The 20,774-nt window shown below is 39.9% G+C and overlaps 1 protein-coding gene across 5 annotated transcripts in view; it reads left to right on the top strand.

Annotated features, from left to right (window-relative positions):
- Positions 1 to 20,774, top strand: part of NTN4 (netrin 4) — a 133,914-nt gene that overhangs the window by 63,357 nt on the left and 49,783 nt on the right. For all 5 annotated transcript variants that reach the window (XM_007523189.3, XM_060195572.1, XM_060195569.1 and 2 more), the window contains 2 exons: positions 8,727 to 8,853; positions 12,097 to 12,285. In XM_007523189.3, the coding sequence (XP_007523251.1) occupies positions 8,727 to 8,853; positions 12,097 to 12,285 (316 nt within the window). The remainder of the gene's footprint in view (positions 1 to 8,726; positions 8,854 to 12,096; positions 12,286 to 20,774) is intronic.

Below are 20,774 nucleotides of genomic sequence, written 5' to 3'. Positions count from 1 at the left end.
CCACCCATGGAGGCAGGCATCTTGAGATCTTAACTAGGAGACCATGGTGTCATATCAATTTAGGGCCATAAATAACACAAAGGAAGTGGTATTTGCAAAGAACAAGTCTTTCATGTCCGTTTACATCCCTGTTATCATCTCTACTCATAAACTTACTAACATTTCTGACTAAGTAGGGTTGCTTATGCCTGCAGTAGCCCAGAAATGCTCCAGGAGGCATCAAACTTGGCAGCGCGCAGGCAGGTTTTACATGGAAATGAAGAGAACCTAGCTGCATCCTGCATGCTACATGTCCTGAACTAGTTCATATCAGATGTGGACAGTGAGGGCAAATTTCCTTTCTTTTTTTTTCTTCCCTTTCTTTCTTTCTTTCTTCCTTCCTTCCTTCCTTCCTTCCTTCCTTCCTTCCTTTCTTCCTTTCTTTTTTTCCTGCCTCTAGGGTTATCACTGGGGCACAGTGCCTGCACTAGGAAGGTATGAATCTCACTCCCTACCTGCAGGGGGAACACTTCATAAATAGTGAAGCAGGTCTGCAAGTCTCTCTCTCTCTCTCTCTCTCTCTCTCTCTCTCTCTCTCCCTGTCTGTCTCCCTGTCCCCTCTCAATTTCTCTCTGTCCTATCAAATAAAATAGAAAGAGTCTACGGCCATACCACCCTGAACATGCCTGATCTCGGAAGCTAGAAAGGAAAAAAAAAAAAAAGGTCTCCTGGAGCAGTAGATTCATAATGCCTGTACTGAGCCCCAGGGATAATCCTGGAGGCAATAAAAAATAAGAATAGTGGGTCAGACGGTAGCTCACTGAATTAAACGCCCTTAGTATGAAACGCAAGAACCCAGTTGGAGCCCGTGCCTCCCCACCTGCCGGGGGGAGGGGGGTCACTTCACAAGCAGTGAAGCAGGCCTGCAGGTGTCTATCTTTCTCTCTCCCTCTCTGTCTTCCCCTCCTCTCTCAAACTCTCTGTCCTATCCAGAAAACCAAAAAGATGGCCACAGGGGCAGTGGATTTATAATGCAGGCACTGAGCCCCAGCAATAATCCTGGAGGCAAAAAATAAAAAAATAAGTTTAAAAAAACACATACACATGATTACCATACAATGTGTTAAATGCAATTTTCTTAACAGATTTTCACTGGCTGCATTTATGCTTTTTTTCCCAGGTCTTCAAAGTTCTTGGCCAAATAGTGAAGTATGTGGCTCCTTCCCCTAATGCATTCCCTTTCCCTCCATCAGGAGGTCACTGTTCCTTTAACAAAAAGCAAGCTCAATTTTAGGGTTGAAAGCAGACAGTTATAATCTCTGCTGATGTTTATTGCTAACAATATAAGGATTAGCCTTCTGAGTTTAAGTACATTTCTTCAGGGGGCTTCTAAATCTAAAACATTGTTCAGAAATTAAAGGAAAGAGTCTGCACTGGGAGAATCTTGGGCAAAAAGAACGGCATACTGGCCAGTTTTAATTCTTGGATCATAACAGTTTCGGCTCCGCCCCCATCTTTCTTAAGACACTCTCATAAGACTTGTCTCCTCTAGTGTTCAAGGACAGACCAAAGGATCGATTAGAGAGCTTCTCAGTTGCTTACATCCTTACGATATATGATATTGGGTGAGGATTTAGAATACTTAGTCTTCAGCCTATTTTTGCCCCATTCTGTCAGTATATTTCTAGCCTTCTTTTCTACCAAGTTCAATTTATTGCACTTCATATTCACTATAGAACTCCCTCATTCTGTTAAACTAAAACAGGCACATCTTTAATGGGAGAAGAGGAATATTTTATTCATTGATAAAAAGGCACGTTTTTCACACAATGCTTTCTATTCAGAGGTTTGTACTATGGCATTGTTGAGAGTGTTTTCTCCTTTATGAGGAGCAAGTTTGAACAGGCTGGTCCCCTATTACAATTTATCTCTTTTCATGCATAAGAAGTTTATTCTTTTATAAGTTAATCCTTTTCTCCAAAAGGGACATATTATCTCTTTAGAAATTCATCAGTTTTTGCCTTCACATTTGTCTTAAATTGCTGCAAAGCACTGTTCCACTTTCTAAATCATTTGTCATAGCTAAATGGAGTTCCGTGAATTGCTGCAGCTGCCTTCAAGTGGGCGTTTTCCTGGGTCTATAGAACAGGCACTGTTTCTATCCTCTTTTCACAAACTTTTTTTTTTAAGTTCCAATGACAGCATGGAAGAACACTCATTTTCCATTGGAATTCAAATTGAATACTAAGGAATGAAAATATAACCATAAAAATAAATAAATAAATAAAATTAAAAAATAAAAAGAAAATATAACCATGTACATGTAAACCATTACAACACAATAGCCATTAGGTAATAAATTAATGAAATCCTAAAATGTCTGAATATGTAATGGCAAAATCTTTTTGTCCACACTCACTTACACTATAATTTTTAAGAAGATCTGAGCAGTTGGTCCTTTCTTTCTTGAAAAGCAGTTGGAAGCAGATTGTGTCACATCCTTAAAAGAATTCAGTTACTAAGATTTCAGTTACTAATTCAGTGCTTGCTTTGGTAATCCCATTCTGATGAATGTCCGTGGTGAGTGTCTCTAGATGGCAGGCAGGATCTAGAGTAATATTTAGTCTATCATTTTTTAGTCAAATCAATGGGAAAATGAAGTAGGAAAGAAAGAAAACAGCAGAAGAAAAGATCAAGAAAAATAGAGTTTAGCTTACAACACAGTATTAACAAAAGGAAATCCATCTTAAGAGACTATTCACATTTATTAACTTTTGTGCCTCATTATGCAGTGCTTGCAAGAAGAAAGAGATATTCTCCTCACTCTCCCTTGTTTGACTTTCAGATGTTATGGAAACATTTGCATTGGTGAGAAGGTGAAAGGATCCCGCCATATTAACATTCAGGTCTTCTCTGATGCTCAGAAAAGGTTAGAGGCAGTTGCCTAGAACTAAGCAGTAATCAGAACACAGAAACAGGCCTCAAAATCATAGAAACTTAAGACTAAAAGGATCTGAAAAGTTGTCAAAGACAGCATTCCATCCCAGGTTAAAATATTCTACATCTTGCTAAGAGACCATCCAATCCAGATGCTCAACACTGTGAAGGAGCAGAGTCTCACGGCCACCTGCCATGACTATTTCCCTCAACCTCACACATGCTGACACCCCCTCCCATAGATCTTGAGTAATTGCTGTAGACAAGTATCTTCCAATGATTTAAAAAAGATAGAATTTTCCTTATATTGCTGCTACCTACATTCATATGTCTGTAGCTTCAAATATGAGGAAATGTAGGTGTTTTTTTTTCCTTCTCTGTATCTATTTGGAGCTAATATATAATAATGTTAAAGTAACATTAGCACCAAATAGACAATGAACATGCTACTTTACTAGTTCCCTAATTATTCATCTGAAACTTGTATGAGTCCCCTCCCTGGAAAATAAGTAAGCTAAAGTAGCCTGCCAGCTGGTCGACATTATCAGCAGGAGGTTTCCCATTTTCCAGTCACACAGACAAGCAGTACTTAACAGTACTTTTCTCCAACCAAGCCTTAGAGTAACCCCATTTTTCTGCTCTCTATCTAGCCCATGTGTGTGTACCAGACAAGGGCTATGATGTCTGACTTGTTGCTAAAGTTCCCTTTTTCTTTTTTCAGTGAAGGCCTAGTTTTACTTGCACATTTTTCACGAGCATCAAATAGTGGGTGATCTTTCAAGCTTGAACAGTAACAGTTGTATCGCTGAGGAAGGATTTCTTGTTTCAAATACTCTAGGTAATGATTTACAGTTATTTTTGGTAATTCTGAAAATGACAGCTCCTTGAATTTTTCTGTGTGCAGAAAAATTTGCTGGGCTGGCATCTTTCAGACCCTGGGAGGTTCATCCCAATCCTTGGCATGTGGGAACAATGAGATCTTTACCCCACAGGAGACTGACCTGTCCGCATTATCTTGTGACACATGTGAATGTTTGATGAGGTTTTCCCTAATGGCTGTGGGGGCCTTCTGAGGCAGGACCGAAAGACCAAAGCTGATAAACTGGCCTGTACTGACAGTTTAGTTCCTCTGAAGAAAACTAGTCATTCTTTGCAGCATCAATCTTTATATAGCACTTAGCAAGTGCTTGCTAGAAATGTAGAAAGGGTGAGCAAAGGCAGGAAGCTAAGAATCACTTTTTTTTTTTTTAATTCTGAACATTATCAGAAAGTGCATGTGGGTGCTACTAGTGTGTGGGAGCCATGTGTCCAGGTGGGGAATCCAGCTAGGAAATATATATATATATCCTACCTAGAGCTGGCTTATGGTTGCCTAAAGAGAAATGACTTCCTGGGGCCAGGTGGTGGCTCACCTGGTTGAACACACACATTACAGGGCACAAGGACCCAAGTTCAAGCCCCCAGCCCCCACCTGCAGAGGGAAAGCTTCACGAGTGGTGAAGCAGGGCTGCAAGTGTCTTCTCTCTGTCTCTCTCCCTATCTCCCCCTCCTCAATTTTTGTCACTATCCAGTAAATAAATAAAAAGGAAAAAAATTTAAAAAAGAGAAGTGACTTCCTGATGAGCCATCTATTTTCATTATTTTGACAATAACATTGAAAACCTGGAAAAAAATATAAATTGAGCCAATGCAAATCTGAAAAGAAAATTGCATTAATGGTAATCATGTGTTTATCTGACACTCTCCATTAGATTAAAAGCTATTTTAGGGAAGAAACAGTGACTTAAGTTTCTCTTCAATAAGTATTTGTTAATCGATTCTCATTTAGCCATTTTTTATTTCCATACATACACAGAAAAAATTAGTAAGAGTGGAGAGGCAACAAAGGACATATCAGACAAGATAGGACCGAAGAAGAAGAAAGAGACTGTTTTAAGAGAAGTGTGTATGCCTTTCAGTCACTTCCTTATTCAGAAATATAAACCCCTGCGTCTCTAAGGTGATGATTAGACATGTCTGTAGTATGGATAGAACTCTTTTGCTTTTTTTTATTGACTATGTCTCAGCATATACTTTTGGGTTCTTTTTTAAAATTAATTTATTTTCCCTTTTGTTGCCCTTGTTTTATTGTTGTAGTTATTGATGTTGTCGTTGTTGGATAGGACAGAGAGAAATGGAGAGAGCAGGGGAAGACAGAGAGGGGGAGAGAAAGACAGACACCTGCAGACCTGCTTCACCGCCTGTGAAGTGACACCCCTGCAGGTGGGGAGCTGGGGGCTCGAACCGAGATCCTTACTCCCATCCTTGTGCTTTGCACCACTTGCGCTCAACCCGCTGCGCTGCCGCCCAACCCCCACTTTTGGGGTTCATTTACACTTGCCTGTGTACCTTTCAAAAATCCAGCCTCAGGACTATATTTAGAAGCTCTATACAGACAGTTCATTGAGCTCGGTCAGTACCATATTTACTTTAGACTTAATATTTTCTCCAAGGTTCCCTCAAGCTCACTCTATATAATCTCCTTAATAGCGGTGATGATGATTCTAGGAATTCTAATTCTATCAAACTATTCACTATTTGGATATTTTGTATTACAGGTTTAAAACTCGGGCAATTACAGCACTGTTTTCCTGCTAATCTTCGTTATGTCACTAAGTACTGTTATCTACATACGTATGCCCTCACTTTATTAAACGTTTCAACCTTGGGAGATTTTCTTATTCATTTTTTTCCCAAAGACTCCATCTTGTTCAAAACAAGTATCTAATACCACAAGTAAATAAAGTTATCCAGGAGACTGAACCTGGGACTTTGGAGCCTCAGGCATGAGCATCTCTTTGCATAATCATTATGCTATTTACATCGCCAAAATTCTGGTGGTGGGACCATGAGATTTTTTATTTGTTTTGTTTCTTATTTATTTATTTATTTAAATTTTTTATTTATAAAAAGGAAACATTGACTAAACCATAGGATAAGAGGGGTACAACTCCACACAATTCCCACCACCAGACCTCTGTATCCCATCCCCTCCCCTGATAGCTTTCCTATTCTTTATCCCTCTGGGAGTATGGACCCAGGGTCACTGTGGGGTACAGAAGGTGGAAGGTCTGGCTTCTGTAATTGCTTCCCCACTGAACATGGGCATTGGCAGATTGATCCATACTCCCAGCCTGCCTCTCTCTTTCCCTAGTAGGTTTATTTTAACCAGAGCACTGATCAGCTCTGCCTTGTGCTACAGGGGATTGAACCTGAGACTTCAGAGCCTCAGGCACAGAGTCTCTTTGCATAACCATTATGCTATCTACCCCCACAGAGCTATCAGCTTTTACTGAGAATATTATAGTTATCTTAAAGATTTTCGGGGTGGGGGCAGTAGCTCACTGGGTTAAGCGCACAAGTACAAAGCACAAGGACCCACTCATGAATGGCAGTTTGAACCCCTGGCTCTCTGCCTGCAGGGAGGTTGCTTCCTGCAGGTGTCTATCTTCTCTCTCCCTCTCTGTCTTCCCCTCCCCCTTTAATTTCTCTTTGTCCTATACCAAAAAAAAAAAAAAAAGGACACCAGAAGCAGTGAATTTGTAGTGCAGCCACTGAACCCCAGTGATAAACCCTATAGGCAAAAAAAGAAGAAGAAAAGATTTTCTTTTGTGTAACTAAAAAGAATGTTGAATTTAAAATATTTAAGAGGGCCAGAGTAACTCTCTGGATAGGATGCCTGCCTTGCTACATATGTAGCCTAGGTTTGAGTCCTGGCCTCATGCAGGAGTGCCACAGCACCAGGGGAAGCTCTGGTGCTATGGTATCTCACTTTTCTATATCTCTCCCATTCTGCCTTTCACTCTTTACCTGGAAAATATAAGAAAAGGAAAAGTGTCCACTTGGAGTAGTAGATTGAGACACAAAGACTCGGTAAATGCCTTGGGGGCCAAGGTGTGTGTGTGTATATATATATATATATATATATATATATATATATATATATATATAGTCTTTTAAGCCCTAACCAACCAAAAAATATATATCATTGGTCAAATAAATTGTACAGCATGTAAGGAAGTCATTAAAATGTGATGTACAGGAATATTTAATGAAGTGGAAAGATGTTCTCAAATGTGAAAAAAAAGTTTAAAGCTAGATTACATTTTTAAAGTACTGAAAGTATATGCTCTAAATAATTATATTACTATGTGTTGTAATTATAAGTCCTTCTATTTTCTTTAGCTTTTTTTTTAGGCCCTTTTGTTTTCTATGTGAATATAAGTACTTTATTTATGGAAAGAATAAGGACATTTCAAGTTATTTAAGATGCAAGTAATTGCCTATCCAGTACCTTAGAATTGGTGAGTAGGGTCATATATCCTACAGTACTTAATCTTTTGATATATATATACACATATACATATACAAATATATATAGAGAGAGTGTGTATACATATATATATAGAGAGAGAGAGAGAGACGGAGAGAGAGAGGGAGGAAGGAAAGAATGAAGGAAGGGAGGAAGGGAGGAAGGGAGGAAGGAAGGCAGGCAGGCTCTCCTAGGGTGGTTATCTTTGGGATGTAGGAGAGTGAGGACACAGAACCTTGGTGGTAGTGGAACTATACCTTGTAATCTTACTTCCTTGTTCTTCTTCTAGCGTTTGCCCTTCTTCCATAGCCAGTCAACAGCGTCAGGTTGAGCCTGATGTCAAGTTTCGAGACCTCCTTTGAATCTGGAGAGGTGGCAGTCGTTGACTATGTGGGTCATAGTCTGTCTGGAGCCGCAGGGGCAGTTCGGGTCGTCTCTGGCTCCCCAGCGGTGGAACATAGCGGCGCCCCGGCCATGGCCTGTTCGATAGCGATGGAGGAGGGCCCGATCATAACGTGCCAGGTCAAAGCCGGGTTGACGCTTGCAGGGGTCTGTGATGAGGTGTTTGTTCTTGACCTCAGCTGACTGCCAACTCTGTTTCCAAGAGACTGGAACAGAGAAGTTCAGTGTAGGCATAGGGGACCAGATTGGGTGACGAGACGTCAAGCGTTGGACAGGGTGGGCGAAGATCTCTGTGTATATTGGCAGGTCCGGTCGAGCGTAGACGTGGGAAATGAACTTAGATGATGCCGCATCCTGACGAATATCTGGCGGGGCGATGTTGCTAAGAACTGGCAGCCATGGGACCGGGGTGGAACGGATGGTTCCAGAAATGATCCTCATGGAGGAATATAATTTGGAATCGACCAAGTGGACATGGGGGCTACGGAACCATACTGGGGCACAGTATTCTGCAGTGGAATAGCATGATGCCAGAGATGATGATCATAGTGTGGAAGCGCTCGCACCCCATGAGGAGCTGGCCAGTCTTGCAATGATGTGATTCCTCGAGCCCACCTTTGCTGCAGTTTTTATGAGATGTTCGTGAAATGACAGGGTGCGATCGAGAGTAATGCCAAGATAGACTGGCTGGGCTTCATGCCGGATTCTCCTATCGTCAAGCTGCACATTAAGCTCACACGAGGCCGAGGCATGGTGTAGATGGAAAACAGATGATACTGTTTTTGCAGTGCTAGGGATTAGTCGCCATTTTTTACAGTAATCAGATATCAGAGACATGTCTTTTGTGATTGTTTCCTCGAGGATGTCGAACTTGGATGCCTGAGTTGCACAGCAACTTCCTTGTAAACCACTGTTAATCACAAATAAAAAACGAAGGGAAGAAAAAAAGAGAAACGAAAAATTTCTCTTATCTTGATGCCCACCATCAAGTGATGGTGAGAAGAGTGTCCTTCGCTCTCATCATTTGTGCTCACAGTCTTTGCTTGCTTGTTTGCAGGTCAATGGGAAATGTATGTGTAAGCACAACACGGCAGGCAGCCACTGCGGGCACTGCGCACCTTTATACAATGATCGCCCTTGGAAGGCGGCTGATGGCAAAACAGGGTCTCCTAATGAGTGCCGGAGTAAGTACCATGTCCACAATACCCAAAGCCTTCTTTGTAAAGTTAACTCGTCTCCTGGTTGTCTCTAGAAAAAATAATATGAAGTGGTGAGTGACAAACAGTGTCACTTATATAAACATGAACACTCAGATCATGGTCACTATGGCATCAACCATTGGAAAGATTTACCACTTGCAAACTTGCCAATATGATTGTTTTGCCAAGACTGTTTCCCATACGCTTGGACACTGAGATCTAAGCAGCTTCCTTGAGAATTCAACATAATGAAAAAAAAAAAAAACATGGCTAGACACGAGGACAAGTGAGGAATGCACAGCTACCCTCAGACCTGAACTACTGCATTATAATCATGAAAGCAGCTATCTTGAATTCAGTCCTTCACTAGGTGTTATAAATCCCATTTTAAAGATCAGGAGACTGAGGCTCAATAAAGGTAAATGTACTACCAAATTTAGTTCGTGACAGAGCTAGGACTTGACCAAATCTTCAGACTCCAAATTACTTTTTCCCTATATTATCCTAACTATTCTTTTCACAGTGACACTTGAAATGACATCAGATTTGAAATTAAAGTTAGGAATGAGACAACATGATTGTGACTAGCTTTGAGTTTAAGGATGGAAATTTCTTAGAAGGGTAAAAATTTGTTAATCTGAAACTTTTTTCTTCTTTGCAATTCAAAATACTCAGATAACTACACATGACCCTGACTATACAGCACTCACAAACTTCATTTTTACTGAATTTAAAGGCATGACCAGTTGGTAAAGTGTGAGGAGTCTTTTCCCATACATAGTTTGAAACTATAACTGATTTATATTAGTTTCTAGGAAACATAAAAGATTTCCCATACATAATTTAGAACTACAGCTGATTTATCTTGGTTTCTAGGACATATAAAGGATTTCCTTCAAGCATAAATCTTTAGTTATCTTTCAAGATATTTTTTAAAAGTTATGAATCTGGCCAAAATATCATAACACATCAAGGAAACAATGAAAAAAAATAGCAGAAACATTTTAAAATATAGTTGACCTTCACAAAAAAAATCTGGATTCTTATTCCAAATCAGTCAGCATGAGAATCTAGAGGATTTCTCCTGAATTCCTAGAATACCATCTGGCCCTTTCCACAAATTTACTGCATCTCTAAACGCATATAGAATAGAGACCTGTGAATAGGTACTATTAATTAATGATCTTAAAATAAATGCCTGTGCGAAACTGTTACATGCGCTTCAGTCCTCTTCTAAAAGAAAACTTGGGACAAGGGAAATAGCATATGGTTATGCAAGAGACTATTAAGTCTGAGGCTCTGAAGTCTCAGGTTCAATACCCCCATACCACTATAGACCAGAGTTGAGTAGTATAGACAAATAAGTAAGAAAGGAAGCTGAAGCTTCTATAGGAGACTATCTTACACTCATCAGTACAACAATAGCTGAGAAATAGTAGCTCATAAAAAAGAAATCAGTGGGCAGGGGAGATAGCATAATGGTTTTGCAAACAGACTCCCATGCAGGTCCCAGGTTCAATCCCTTGCACCACTATAAGCCAGAGCTGAGCAGTGCTCTGGAAAAAATAAAATAAATAGGGAGTCGGGCTGTTAGCGCAGCGGGTTAAGCGCAGGTGGCGCAAAGCACAAAGACCGGCATAAGGATCCCGGTTCGAACCCTGGCTCCCCACCTGCAGGGGAGTCGCTTCACAGGCGGTGAAGCAGGTCTACAGGTGTCTATCTTTCTCTCCTCCTGTCTTCCCCTCCTCTCTCCATTTCTCTCTGTCCTATCCAACAACGACAACAACAATAATAACTACAACAATAAAACAACAAGGGCAACAAAAGGAAATAAATATTTTTTAAAATTTTAAATAAATAAATAAATAAAATCAGTCTACCTGTTTCTATCAAATTCCTGTTTCTTATTGACCATGGATAAATGTCTGTATCTATAATATAGATTGTCATTTTCAAGCAGTGTCTAACAATCTAGGATTTTCTAAGCAAGGTCAAGTGACCCAGTGATGATAGTGACCCTTTGGGGTGTAGCTGGAGTGGAAATAGAAAAGCATTTTTTTAAATATTTGTTTATTTATTCCCTTTTGTTGCCCTTGTTTTATTGTTGTAGTTATTATTGTTGTCGCCGTTGTTGGATAGGACAGAGAGAAATGGAGAGAGGAGGGGAAGACAGAGAGGGGAGAGAAAGACAGACACCTGCAGACCTGCTTCACCGCCTGTGAAGCGACTCCCCTGCAGGTGGGGAGCCGGGGGCTGGAACCAGGATTCTTACACAGGTCCTTGCGCTTTGCACCACCTGCGCTTAATCCACTGCGCTTCCGCCCGACTCCCAGAAATAGGAAAGTATTACCATCAAAAGCGGGGGAAAAAACAGGTGACCATTTAAATAGTCTTTCCGCAATAAATGTCAACCTCAACTCCTAAGGTACCTATACCCACATGTTGTTGACACTCCTGAAAGTGTTTCAGTTAAAGATTATAAAGAAACATTGAAAACGTACACAAGAAACAGGAAGTGAAAGAAAAGCAAAAGGAAACAAAATGAAACTGAAAGCAAAACATGGTTAAATGGGAAGGGGGAAGAGTTTTCGGTGTACAGCTTTTAACGCCGCTTTGGATTCTTGTACTGTGAAAAGGTGCAGAATTCTAAATATTAGAAATAAAGCCAGATAGTCTAGTGTTGGAACACGGGATCTGCATGTTTTAGGTGCCAGAGGCCTTAGATTCAGCCTAAGGAACTGCCATGTGCCAAACCTGAGCAGCACTCTGGTCTTGCTCTCTCGTTCTTTCATAAACATGAAATAAATCGGGAGTCGGGCGGTAGCGCACGTGGCGCAAGGCGCAAGGACCGGCGTAAGGATCCTGGTTCGAGCCCCCGGCTCCCCACCTACACGGGAGTCGCTTCACAGGTGGTGAAGCAGGTCCGCAGGTGTCTATCTTTCTGTCCCCCTCTCTGTCTTCTCCTCCTCTCTCCACTTCTCTCTGTCCTACCCAACAATAACGACATCAACAACAATAACTACAATAATAATTTAAAAACAACATAATAAAAATTAATAATAATAATAATTTTTTAATGAAATAAATCATTTTTTAAAATAAAGACTGCAAGTTTTTCTTGCAGGGGGTGATTAACAAATCACTTACCCTCTTTTGTTTTGCCTGAGTATCAGTGAATCTATTACTTTTAAGAAGAATCACTTTTTCTGCAATGCTTTTTGTTTCCAGCCTGCAAGTGCAATGGACATGCCGATACCTGTCACTTTGACATTAATGTCTGGGAGGCATCAGGGAACCGGAGTGGTGGTGTCTGCAACAACTGTCAGCACAACACAGAAGGGCAGCACTGCCAGCGGTGTAAACCAGGCTTCTACCGTGACCTCCGGAGACCCTTCTCTGCTCCAGACGCATGCAAATGTAAGTGAACACACAGCTGTGGGGTAGTAGGGGTGATCTGTGTAACAGAAATGAATCTTCACCCTTTATTCCTTGACCCAAGGGAAAGAGGTCAAGGCAGTCTTAGACAATACATCCATGTGGATTAATTTCTTCATTGATAAGGGCAAGAATGTTACAACAATACAATAGTCCTTACTCTTCATGAAGTAAAATAGTTTCCTGCAGCATCTTTTTTTTTTTTAACAAGGTGACTAGTAACAGGGGGAAAAAAAGGATGTGGAGTGAAATATATTTTCTAAATTTCCTTAAAACTAAAAATATGAGGGGGTCAGGTGGTAGCTCAGCGGGTTAAGCACACGTGGCGCAAAGCGCAAGGACCAGGGTAGGGATTCCCGGTTGGAGCCCTGGGCTCCCCCCTGCAAGGGAGTCGCTTCACAGGCAGTGAAGCAGGTCTGCAGGTGTCTATCTTTCTCTCCCCCTCTCTGTCTTCCCCTCCTCTCTCCATTTCTCTCTGTCCTATCCAACAATGACAACAACAACAATAACTACAACAATAAAAAGGCAAAAAAAGGGGAAATAAATAAATAAAAAATAATAAATAAATAAATAAGCAATAATAACCTCAACAAGGGCAACAAAAGGGGAAAAAATAACCTCCAGGAATAGGGGATTCATGGTGCAGGCACTGAGCCCCAGCAATAATCCTGGAGGCAAAAAAACCCCACAAAACTAGAAATATGAATCAAACCTAGAAAATAAATGTTTCATTACCATGCACAAGGTCCAGGGTTCAAGCGCCCACTGTCCACCTGCAGAGGGGAAGCTTCAAGAATGGTAAAGCAGGTCTGCAGGTCTGCAGGTGTCTATCTTTATCTCTCACTCTCTATCTCCCCTTCCTCTCTCAACTTCTCTCTGTCTCATCAAATACACTAGAAGAGGGGGGGGGTTGGCTTCTGGGAGCAGTGGATGCATAGTGCCCTCACTGAGCTCCAGCCATAATGTTGGTGGCAATAAAAAAGAAATGTGCTCAAAATAGATAAGATAAAGAATAACTACCACCAAACCTTCCACTTTCTGCACTCTATAAAGAATTTTCCCATAGTCCCAGAGAGGAAAATGTTAGGGGAAGATGACCAGAGGGCTCTGAACTCCAATTCCATCGGGACCCTGAGAAAAAGGGGGGGGAGACATTCAGAAGCAGTAGGTATGACTTGGAAAGGAGGAGAAGGCAGGACCGTAGGAAAAACGGGCAAATAATCAGGCCAATCTTATCTGTGACCGTGGGAGAACTACTGCAGTTTCCAGTAGCAGGAACGGGGACACAGAACTCTGGTGGTGGGAAAGGTGTGGAGTTATGCCCCTGTTACTTTAAAATTTTACAAATCAATATTAAATATCTAATAAAAACTTAAAAATAAAAGCATTTAATTAAATTTTATTTTAAAAGTAAAAGCATTTAATTGCTCAGCTCTGGGTTATGGTGGTGTGGAGGTTGAACCTGGAACTTTGGAGCCTCAGGCATAAGAATCTCTTTGAATAACCATTATACTATCCACCTCCACCCCAATAAAAACATTAAAAAAATAATTGCCAGGTCCAGGTGGTGGCGCATCTGGGACCCAGGTTCAAGCCCCTGGTCCCCACCTGTAGGGAAGCTTCATGAGTAGTGAAGCTGGCTGCAGGTGTTTCTCTATCTCTATCCCTCTCCCACTGTGTCTTCCCCTCACCTCTCACTTTCTCTGTCTTTATACAATAGTAAATAAATAAAATTTAATAAAATAAATAAAATTGAAAAATAATTGCCTGCACTTCTAGTTTTCATCTCTGCATTGAACTTGAACACAAGGAAAACTACAAGTTTTCATGTCTTCATGAAAACACTCTGGTTGGCACTACTCCAAGGTGCTCCTCTGCTATGAGGTACTCTAGAGCATAATAGTTCCCTGCTCTCCCCACAAATATTAAACTCTTGCATATCAGGTTCCTCTTTTCTGTTGGCATGACTCCAAACAGAGGTCTATTTGAAAAGGAAAAAAAACAGAATTTTGGAAAACCTGCTCAATGAATGTGACATCACCTAAGCCTGCAGATCTTGAGCTCAATCAACACCGCAACTCGCTACTTAGTGTCTACATGTCTGGCAGTCAGAAATTATTAGCTGACAGAAACCACCGGACACTGTTAATAGAGATTAATAACCTTGCCCTTCCTTTCCCCACCAGGGACTTCATGTTCTAGCTCAAAAAAACAGTGACAGGAAGGGAGCGATCTAATAGGAGACAATCATTTTTTAAAAAAAAAAATCATTGTTTTCTTTGATTTTAAGCAAAAACATACTGTTTTTGAAAATACTTCATTCTAACATCAGCTACATAAAGTTTATGTATATAGCTACATAAAGTTTGCACCTTACAAGTCTTTACAAAGTATAGAAGACAGGGAATGGCTAAGCTCATTTTCAATAGCGAGCCCACGTTTGAATTTTCATCATGATATTTCTCAGAGAAGTCTATTCTATTCCTGATTTTTTGTTGTTCTTGCTATGGCCTCATCATTCTAGGTGACTTTCTCAGATAGAGAAGGAGAGAGACAGACAGACAGACAGACAGGCAGGGAGAGAGGGGGAAAGATAGGACAGCACGACTGTTTCCCCCAGTGTGCTGGAGGCCAGGTTCAAACTCGGGTGGCATGCAACTGTCATTTCACTAGGTTCCTTCAGACTGTGTAACCCTATGCAAACTATTAAAGCTCTTTGGACTTTAAGTCACTTCTCCACATGGGACTGTAATGAGAACTACATAAGATAAGGTATGCACAGTATCTAACATGCTACAAAACCCTCTGATGAATGAATGCTAGCATTATAACTATAGCCATGCAAGACAGGAGATGGGAAATAATACTAAATAGCTTCTACTCCATGTGCTGACTGAAGGATCTGCTGTAACATGCTCTGTTCTAGGGCATATATAGTCTAACACCATTTTCTGCAGGATATATATTTAAACAGATAACTGTGTATATGTATATGACCACATCCTCAGCTCCATGTGCTGACTGAAGGATCTGCTGTAACATGCTCTGGTCTAGGGCATATATAGTCTAACACCATTTTCTGCAGGATATATATTTAAACAGATAACTATGTATATGTATATGTCCACATCCTCAGCTTCATGTGCTGACTGAAGGGTCTGCTGTAACATGCTCTGGTCTAGGGCATATATAGTTCTAACACCATTTTCTGCAGGATATATATTTAAACAGATAACTGTGTATATGTCTGTGACCACATCCTCAGCTCCATGAGCTGACTGAAGGATCTGCTGTAACATGCTCTGGTCTAGGGCATATACAGTCTAACACCATTTTCTGCAGAATATATATTTAAACAGATAACTGTGTATATGTATATGACTATATCCTCAGCTCACTGGTAGAAATGTCTAGAGATGATAATTTAAGAATAAGATAAAACAGGAAAAAATTAATTTGTCATAAATTAACCAGCTTATATTACAATATTTACCACTTTCAAAAAAAGATACTATTATGTAGCACTAACTTGAAATAGGAAGTTGTACAATATACCTAAAATATCCATTCGTTGACTAGAAGCAGGATACTGTATACTGTGCCTTGTGTACTCATTCATCCATTCACTGATAGGTAAAAATAGATACATAGAGAGTGTGTTTTGTGTGCCAGGGTTAAGCTCCATCCAGAAACAGCACAAAGGCCCTCACCTCAGGAAGCTTAGTCCTAGGGGAGGACAGAGACTATAAATATAATTTATAAGTCATGAATGCAGAAGGTGAGATGTACTGTTATTACTAAAGGAGAAAAAGTAAAACAAGAGGAACCCAAGATGATAGATATTTATGCTGTATAGAAGTGGGAGGAAATGTAATATTCCTCCAATTTTATTAAAATAAAATAAACGTATAATATCGCATTAGTTTCAAGCATACAACATGTTGACTTGGTACATGTACATTGTGACATGATTACCACAATATTTTTAGTTAATACTCATCACCTTACATACTTATAATATTTTTCTTTTAATTTTTTATTATCTTTATTTATTTTATAGAGACAGCCAGAAATTGAGAGGAAGGGGGAGACAGAGAGAAAGACAAGGAGACATCAGCAGCACTGCCTCACCACTTGTGACGCTTTGCCCCTGCAGGTGGAGACGGGGTCTTGAATTCGAGTCGCTGCATATTGTCACATGTGTGCTCCACCAGGTGCACCACCCAGCCCCAATATTTTTCCTTGTGATGAGAACTTTTAGCATCTACTCAGAAACTTTCATATACACAATACAGTGTCATCAACTATAGTTATTCATGTGGTATATTACACCTCCAGAACGTACATCCTACCTGGAAATTGGTTCCTTTTGATCACTTTCAACCAATGCAACTCCCCCACCTACCACTCCTCAACTTCCCTAGCTCTGACAATCAACAGTATGTTCTCTTGTTTCTGCGTCTTTGGATCTCTTTTTTTCTTTCTTTGGATTCCTTTCTTTCCTTCTTTCTTTTCTCTCTCTCTCTCTCTTTTTCTCTTTCTTTCTACTTTTCCTTCTTTCTTCCTTTCTAAGATCCTATAAGTGAGATCACAAGATGCAGTATTGAGTAGGACAGTGAGGGTAAGGATCATCACCAGGAGGGTAAGGTTTGAGCAATTCTTTGAAGACAGAAAGGAAGTTAGTCAAATAGGTAAGTGAGACAAGCATTTTAGGCAAATGAATTATCTAGAGCAAATGTTTCACACAGGAAGGGGGCAATGTGTCGATGAAAAAGCAAAGAGGTTAGTGTGGCTGCCCGGGAATGTGAGTTGGAGTTACAGGAGATAAAACTACAAAGTGACTAGAACGATGAGTCACAGTTTGTGGGCCTGCAGGCCGCAGTAAGGACATCAGCTTTAATTAGAATGATGTAATGAGGGCCGGGTGGTGGCACACCTGGTTGAGTGCGCATGTGACAATGCTCAAGGACCCAGGTTCCTTCGAGCCTCTTAGTCCCCACCTGCAGGGAGAAAGCTTTGCGAGTGGTGAAGCAATGTTGCAGGTGTCTCTCCTTCTCTAGATTTCTGGCTGTTTCTATCTCTCTACCCAATAAATAAAATAAAGAATTTAAAAAATTTAAAAAAATTAAAAAAATTTAAAAAGAGAATGAAGTAATGAGTCAATGCAGGATCTTGAGCAGAAGAGAGACATGAGCTAACTTAGTTTTCAAGGGATCATTCTTGTATTGTACAAAGACAGCTTGATTCATATTAAACTTGTGCTTTCAGCACTTAACTTTATATGAAGTTAAAAAGTGAACAGTGATTTGCAGAATGTTCAAGCTAAGATAAAATTGCTTACAAAATATAGAAAGATAGCCAGTTCTAGTTTTTTAATCTAAGAGAGACTCAAGGCTTCAGGGTTTTGAAAAAGAAGCACGAATGAAGCATTTTAATTTCAAATAACTCCTTGTTCACAGCCAACTACTGATGTGACTCTTCTAGAAACTTGGGCTGAACAAGTTTTTATAGGTTTTGGTTCCCAAACTATCAGTCATATAAAAATGAAAGCGAGGAATAAGAATGTAGCTAAAACAAACAAGACACATGCCTTTTCTTAAGTTCATTAAAATACCTGAAATTTTTTCCATGCTCAGTAGACCTAAGCAAAACTAGGATATTTTTAAGGCCTTCATTCATTCAGTAATGTCTTACTAGACACTACTGTATGACAGATGTGATTCCCATAACTTTTAACTATCAGCAAGAAAGAAAGTCTTTTCACAGAATCTGTGGGTTTGTCTAAGTGTGTGTGTGTGTGTGTGTGTGTGTATGTTCTATTTGTCTTTATTATCGTATCACACATATTTGATTTAGTTCCTCAGATCCTTAAGTTGCCATAATATTCACCTGTCTTTGGGATACTGAAAGATTTGAAGCTAGAAACTACTAATAAGTCCTATTGCTAATCACTCCTAATTAACAAATATCAATAGTTACTTACTGAAGCAAATAGAGGAGTTACAAAAATAACTAATACCTTTTACCACACTTTAAAGAAAGTAGATAGATTAGTAGGAAAGATCTGTATTTCTATTTTTCCTTCGTACAGTCCCCCAGTCCACTTGGCAGATGACGAAGGCAGACATATCTCCATTCACTTTATAAACATTTCAAAATGACATCTGTGCACACTTCACTACTGGAGCATCTTACTTTCCTTCTTTCCTTCCTTCCTTTTTTTTTTATTTATAAAAAGGAAAAATTGACAAAACCATACGATAAGAGGGAAAAAACTGCACACAAGTCCCAGCACCAGAACTCCGTATCCCACCCCCTCCCCTGACAGCTTTCCTATTCTTTATCCCTCTGGGAGTATGAACCCAGGGTCATTGTGGGATGCAGAAGGTGGAAGGTCTGGCTTCTGTAATTGCTTCCCCACTGATCATGGGCGTTGACAGGTCGATCCATACTCCCAGCCTGTCTCTCTCTTTCCCTAGTGGGGTGGGGCTCTGGGGAAGCAGAGCTCTAGGACACACTGGTGGGGTTGTCTGTCCAGGGAAGTCTAGTCTGCTAGCTTTCCTTCCTTTCCTGTCACTAAGCCTTCACCATTCCATACTGACTTTCAAATTAAGGACACAGAGATACAAGTAGAGCGACAGAAAGACATCAAAGCACCAGACTTCGTTCCTTCAGTAGTGAGGATCAGGCTAGAACCTCGGATGTGCTTACTACAAAGCAAGTTCACTATCCAAGGCCCTACAAGAGTTTTCTTGGAGGCATCTTTTCCAGAATATTACTCTCCTGCTTTTCCTTCCCTTTTTTGATCTAGGGGTATATCTCAACACTTACTAGGACACCCACTTTTTCCTCTACCACATGTAGTCTCATCAGCAATAAACTTGGAAGCATTTTCATTATTATATAGTGATGTTTTCATATCATTGACTGTGACCTTACTAGATGCAGCCCTCTGTCACCTCTAAAGTTAAGTCTGAGCATGAAGCTTCTGGCAAATAATGTATTTAAGCATTCATTAAATACATATGGTACACCAGATTTCATGGCAGATGCTGACAGAGGTAATAGTTCTCTCCTCCTTAGTCTCACTTGACTTGTATGAGGAAGGTAGTACCAAGAATACAAGTTGATATTTTAAAAATTTAAACTATCTCAGTGTGTGGTTCCATCAACATGTACAATGTTATTCAAAATAACAATCTTATTATATTTACTCTACTGTGCTTACCAAGGCAGAAAAGTAACCTTCTCCTCAATGTGTGGTCCACAGACCAGCCCCAGTGGCATCATCTGGTTGCTGATTAGAGAAGGCAGACCTCTGATCCCTCTTCATGAAGGCCTACATGGTCAGATGTACACTTTACCAACAACCCCCCCCCCCAGGTGACTGCATCACAGTGAAGCCTAAGAATGTCACAAATGTGTTTCAACAAGGGTCAAACAGTTTGAGCTCTTGCTCTATACGGATATTTTACACTTAGCCACAACACAACATCCAGCTGTACCCTAAGTATCAAAAGTAATGGAGGTTTACATCTCTGTATTTGTGCACGGACCAAGAATCTTTAAATGAATTACAGATTTACTGGGAAAAGGTTTGACAAATGTATTTTGTGTGTGTGTGTATGAGCCAAGATTTGATCTATGAATCTTTAGTTTCATAAGATGTTAATAGAAATTATAAAAGGAGAAACATGAAACCCTTCTAATTTAGGAAATAGTGAGCTAATCAAAGACTTGTTTCATTCAGGATTTTTCAGAGCCTTTAACTTGTTAATATTCATCATAAACCTCTTATAGAATTTTGAGGTATGTCTAACTTTACCAAAGAATGCTTTTAAACAAAACATCTTGTAAGATAAATGTCCTTACAAGACGTTGTCCTTGGGAGACAATGTCATTGGGAGACAAAAAATGGTGCTTTAATTTTTTTATTAAGCAAATAGTTTCTTAAAGACCACCATCTGTTGGAGCCCTTTGACCTTTACTCTCACTCCCCCATAGCCACTTCCCCTCTGTTGACAGTTCTGTTGTCAAATTCCAAGTGTGTTTCTATTTTGATGTGTCCATTCTGTTTTGTTTTCTTATATCTCCTATGTAGCTGAAATCATCTAATACTTGCATTTTTCCCTTCTGACTTATTCAGTTTGCATGATTCCCTTGTGATATTTCCATTTTGTTGAAAATTTTAAACTTTTTGTGGCTGAATACTATTCCACTGTGTATATATATATGTACAATATCAGTATCCATTCATCTATTATATATGTACAATATCAGTATCCATTCATCTATTACTAAGCACTAAGTTTGTTTCCATATCTGTTGTGAACAGTGGCTGTAATAAAAACAGGTATGCACAACTCTTAAATTAGTTGCTTCATATTCGTCAAATATCCAAAATTGGGATTGCTAGATCACATAGTATTATTTTTAGCTTCATAATGCTTTCCAGAATGTTATAGTAATTT

The sequence above is a fragment of the Erinaceus europaeus genome, chromosome 7 (assembly GCF_950295315.1).
Source record: "Erinaceus europaeus chromosome 7, mEriEur2.1, whole genome shotgun sequence".
Taxonomy (NCBI): domain Eukaryota; kingdom Metazoa; phylum Chordata; class Mammalia; order Eulipotyphla; family Erinaceidae; genus Erinaceus; species Erinaceus europaeus.
Note: the sequence above shows the minus strand (reverse complement) of the source record. Positions and strands in the feature narration are given on the sequence as shown.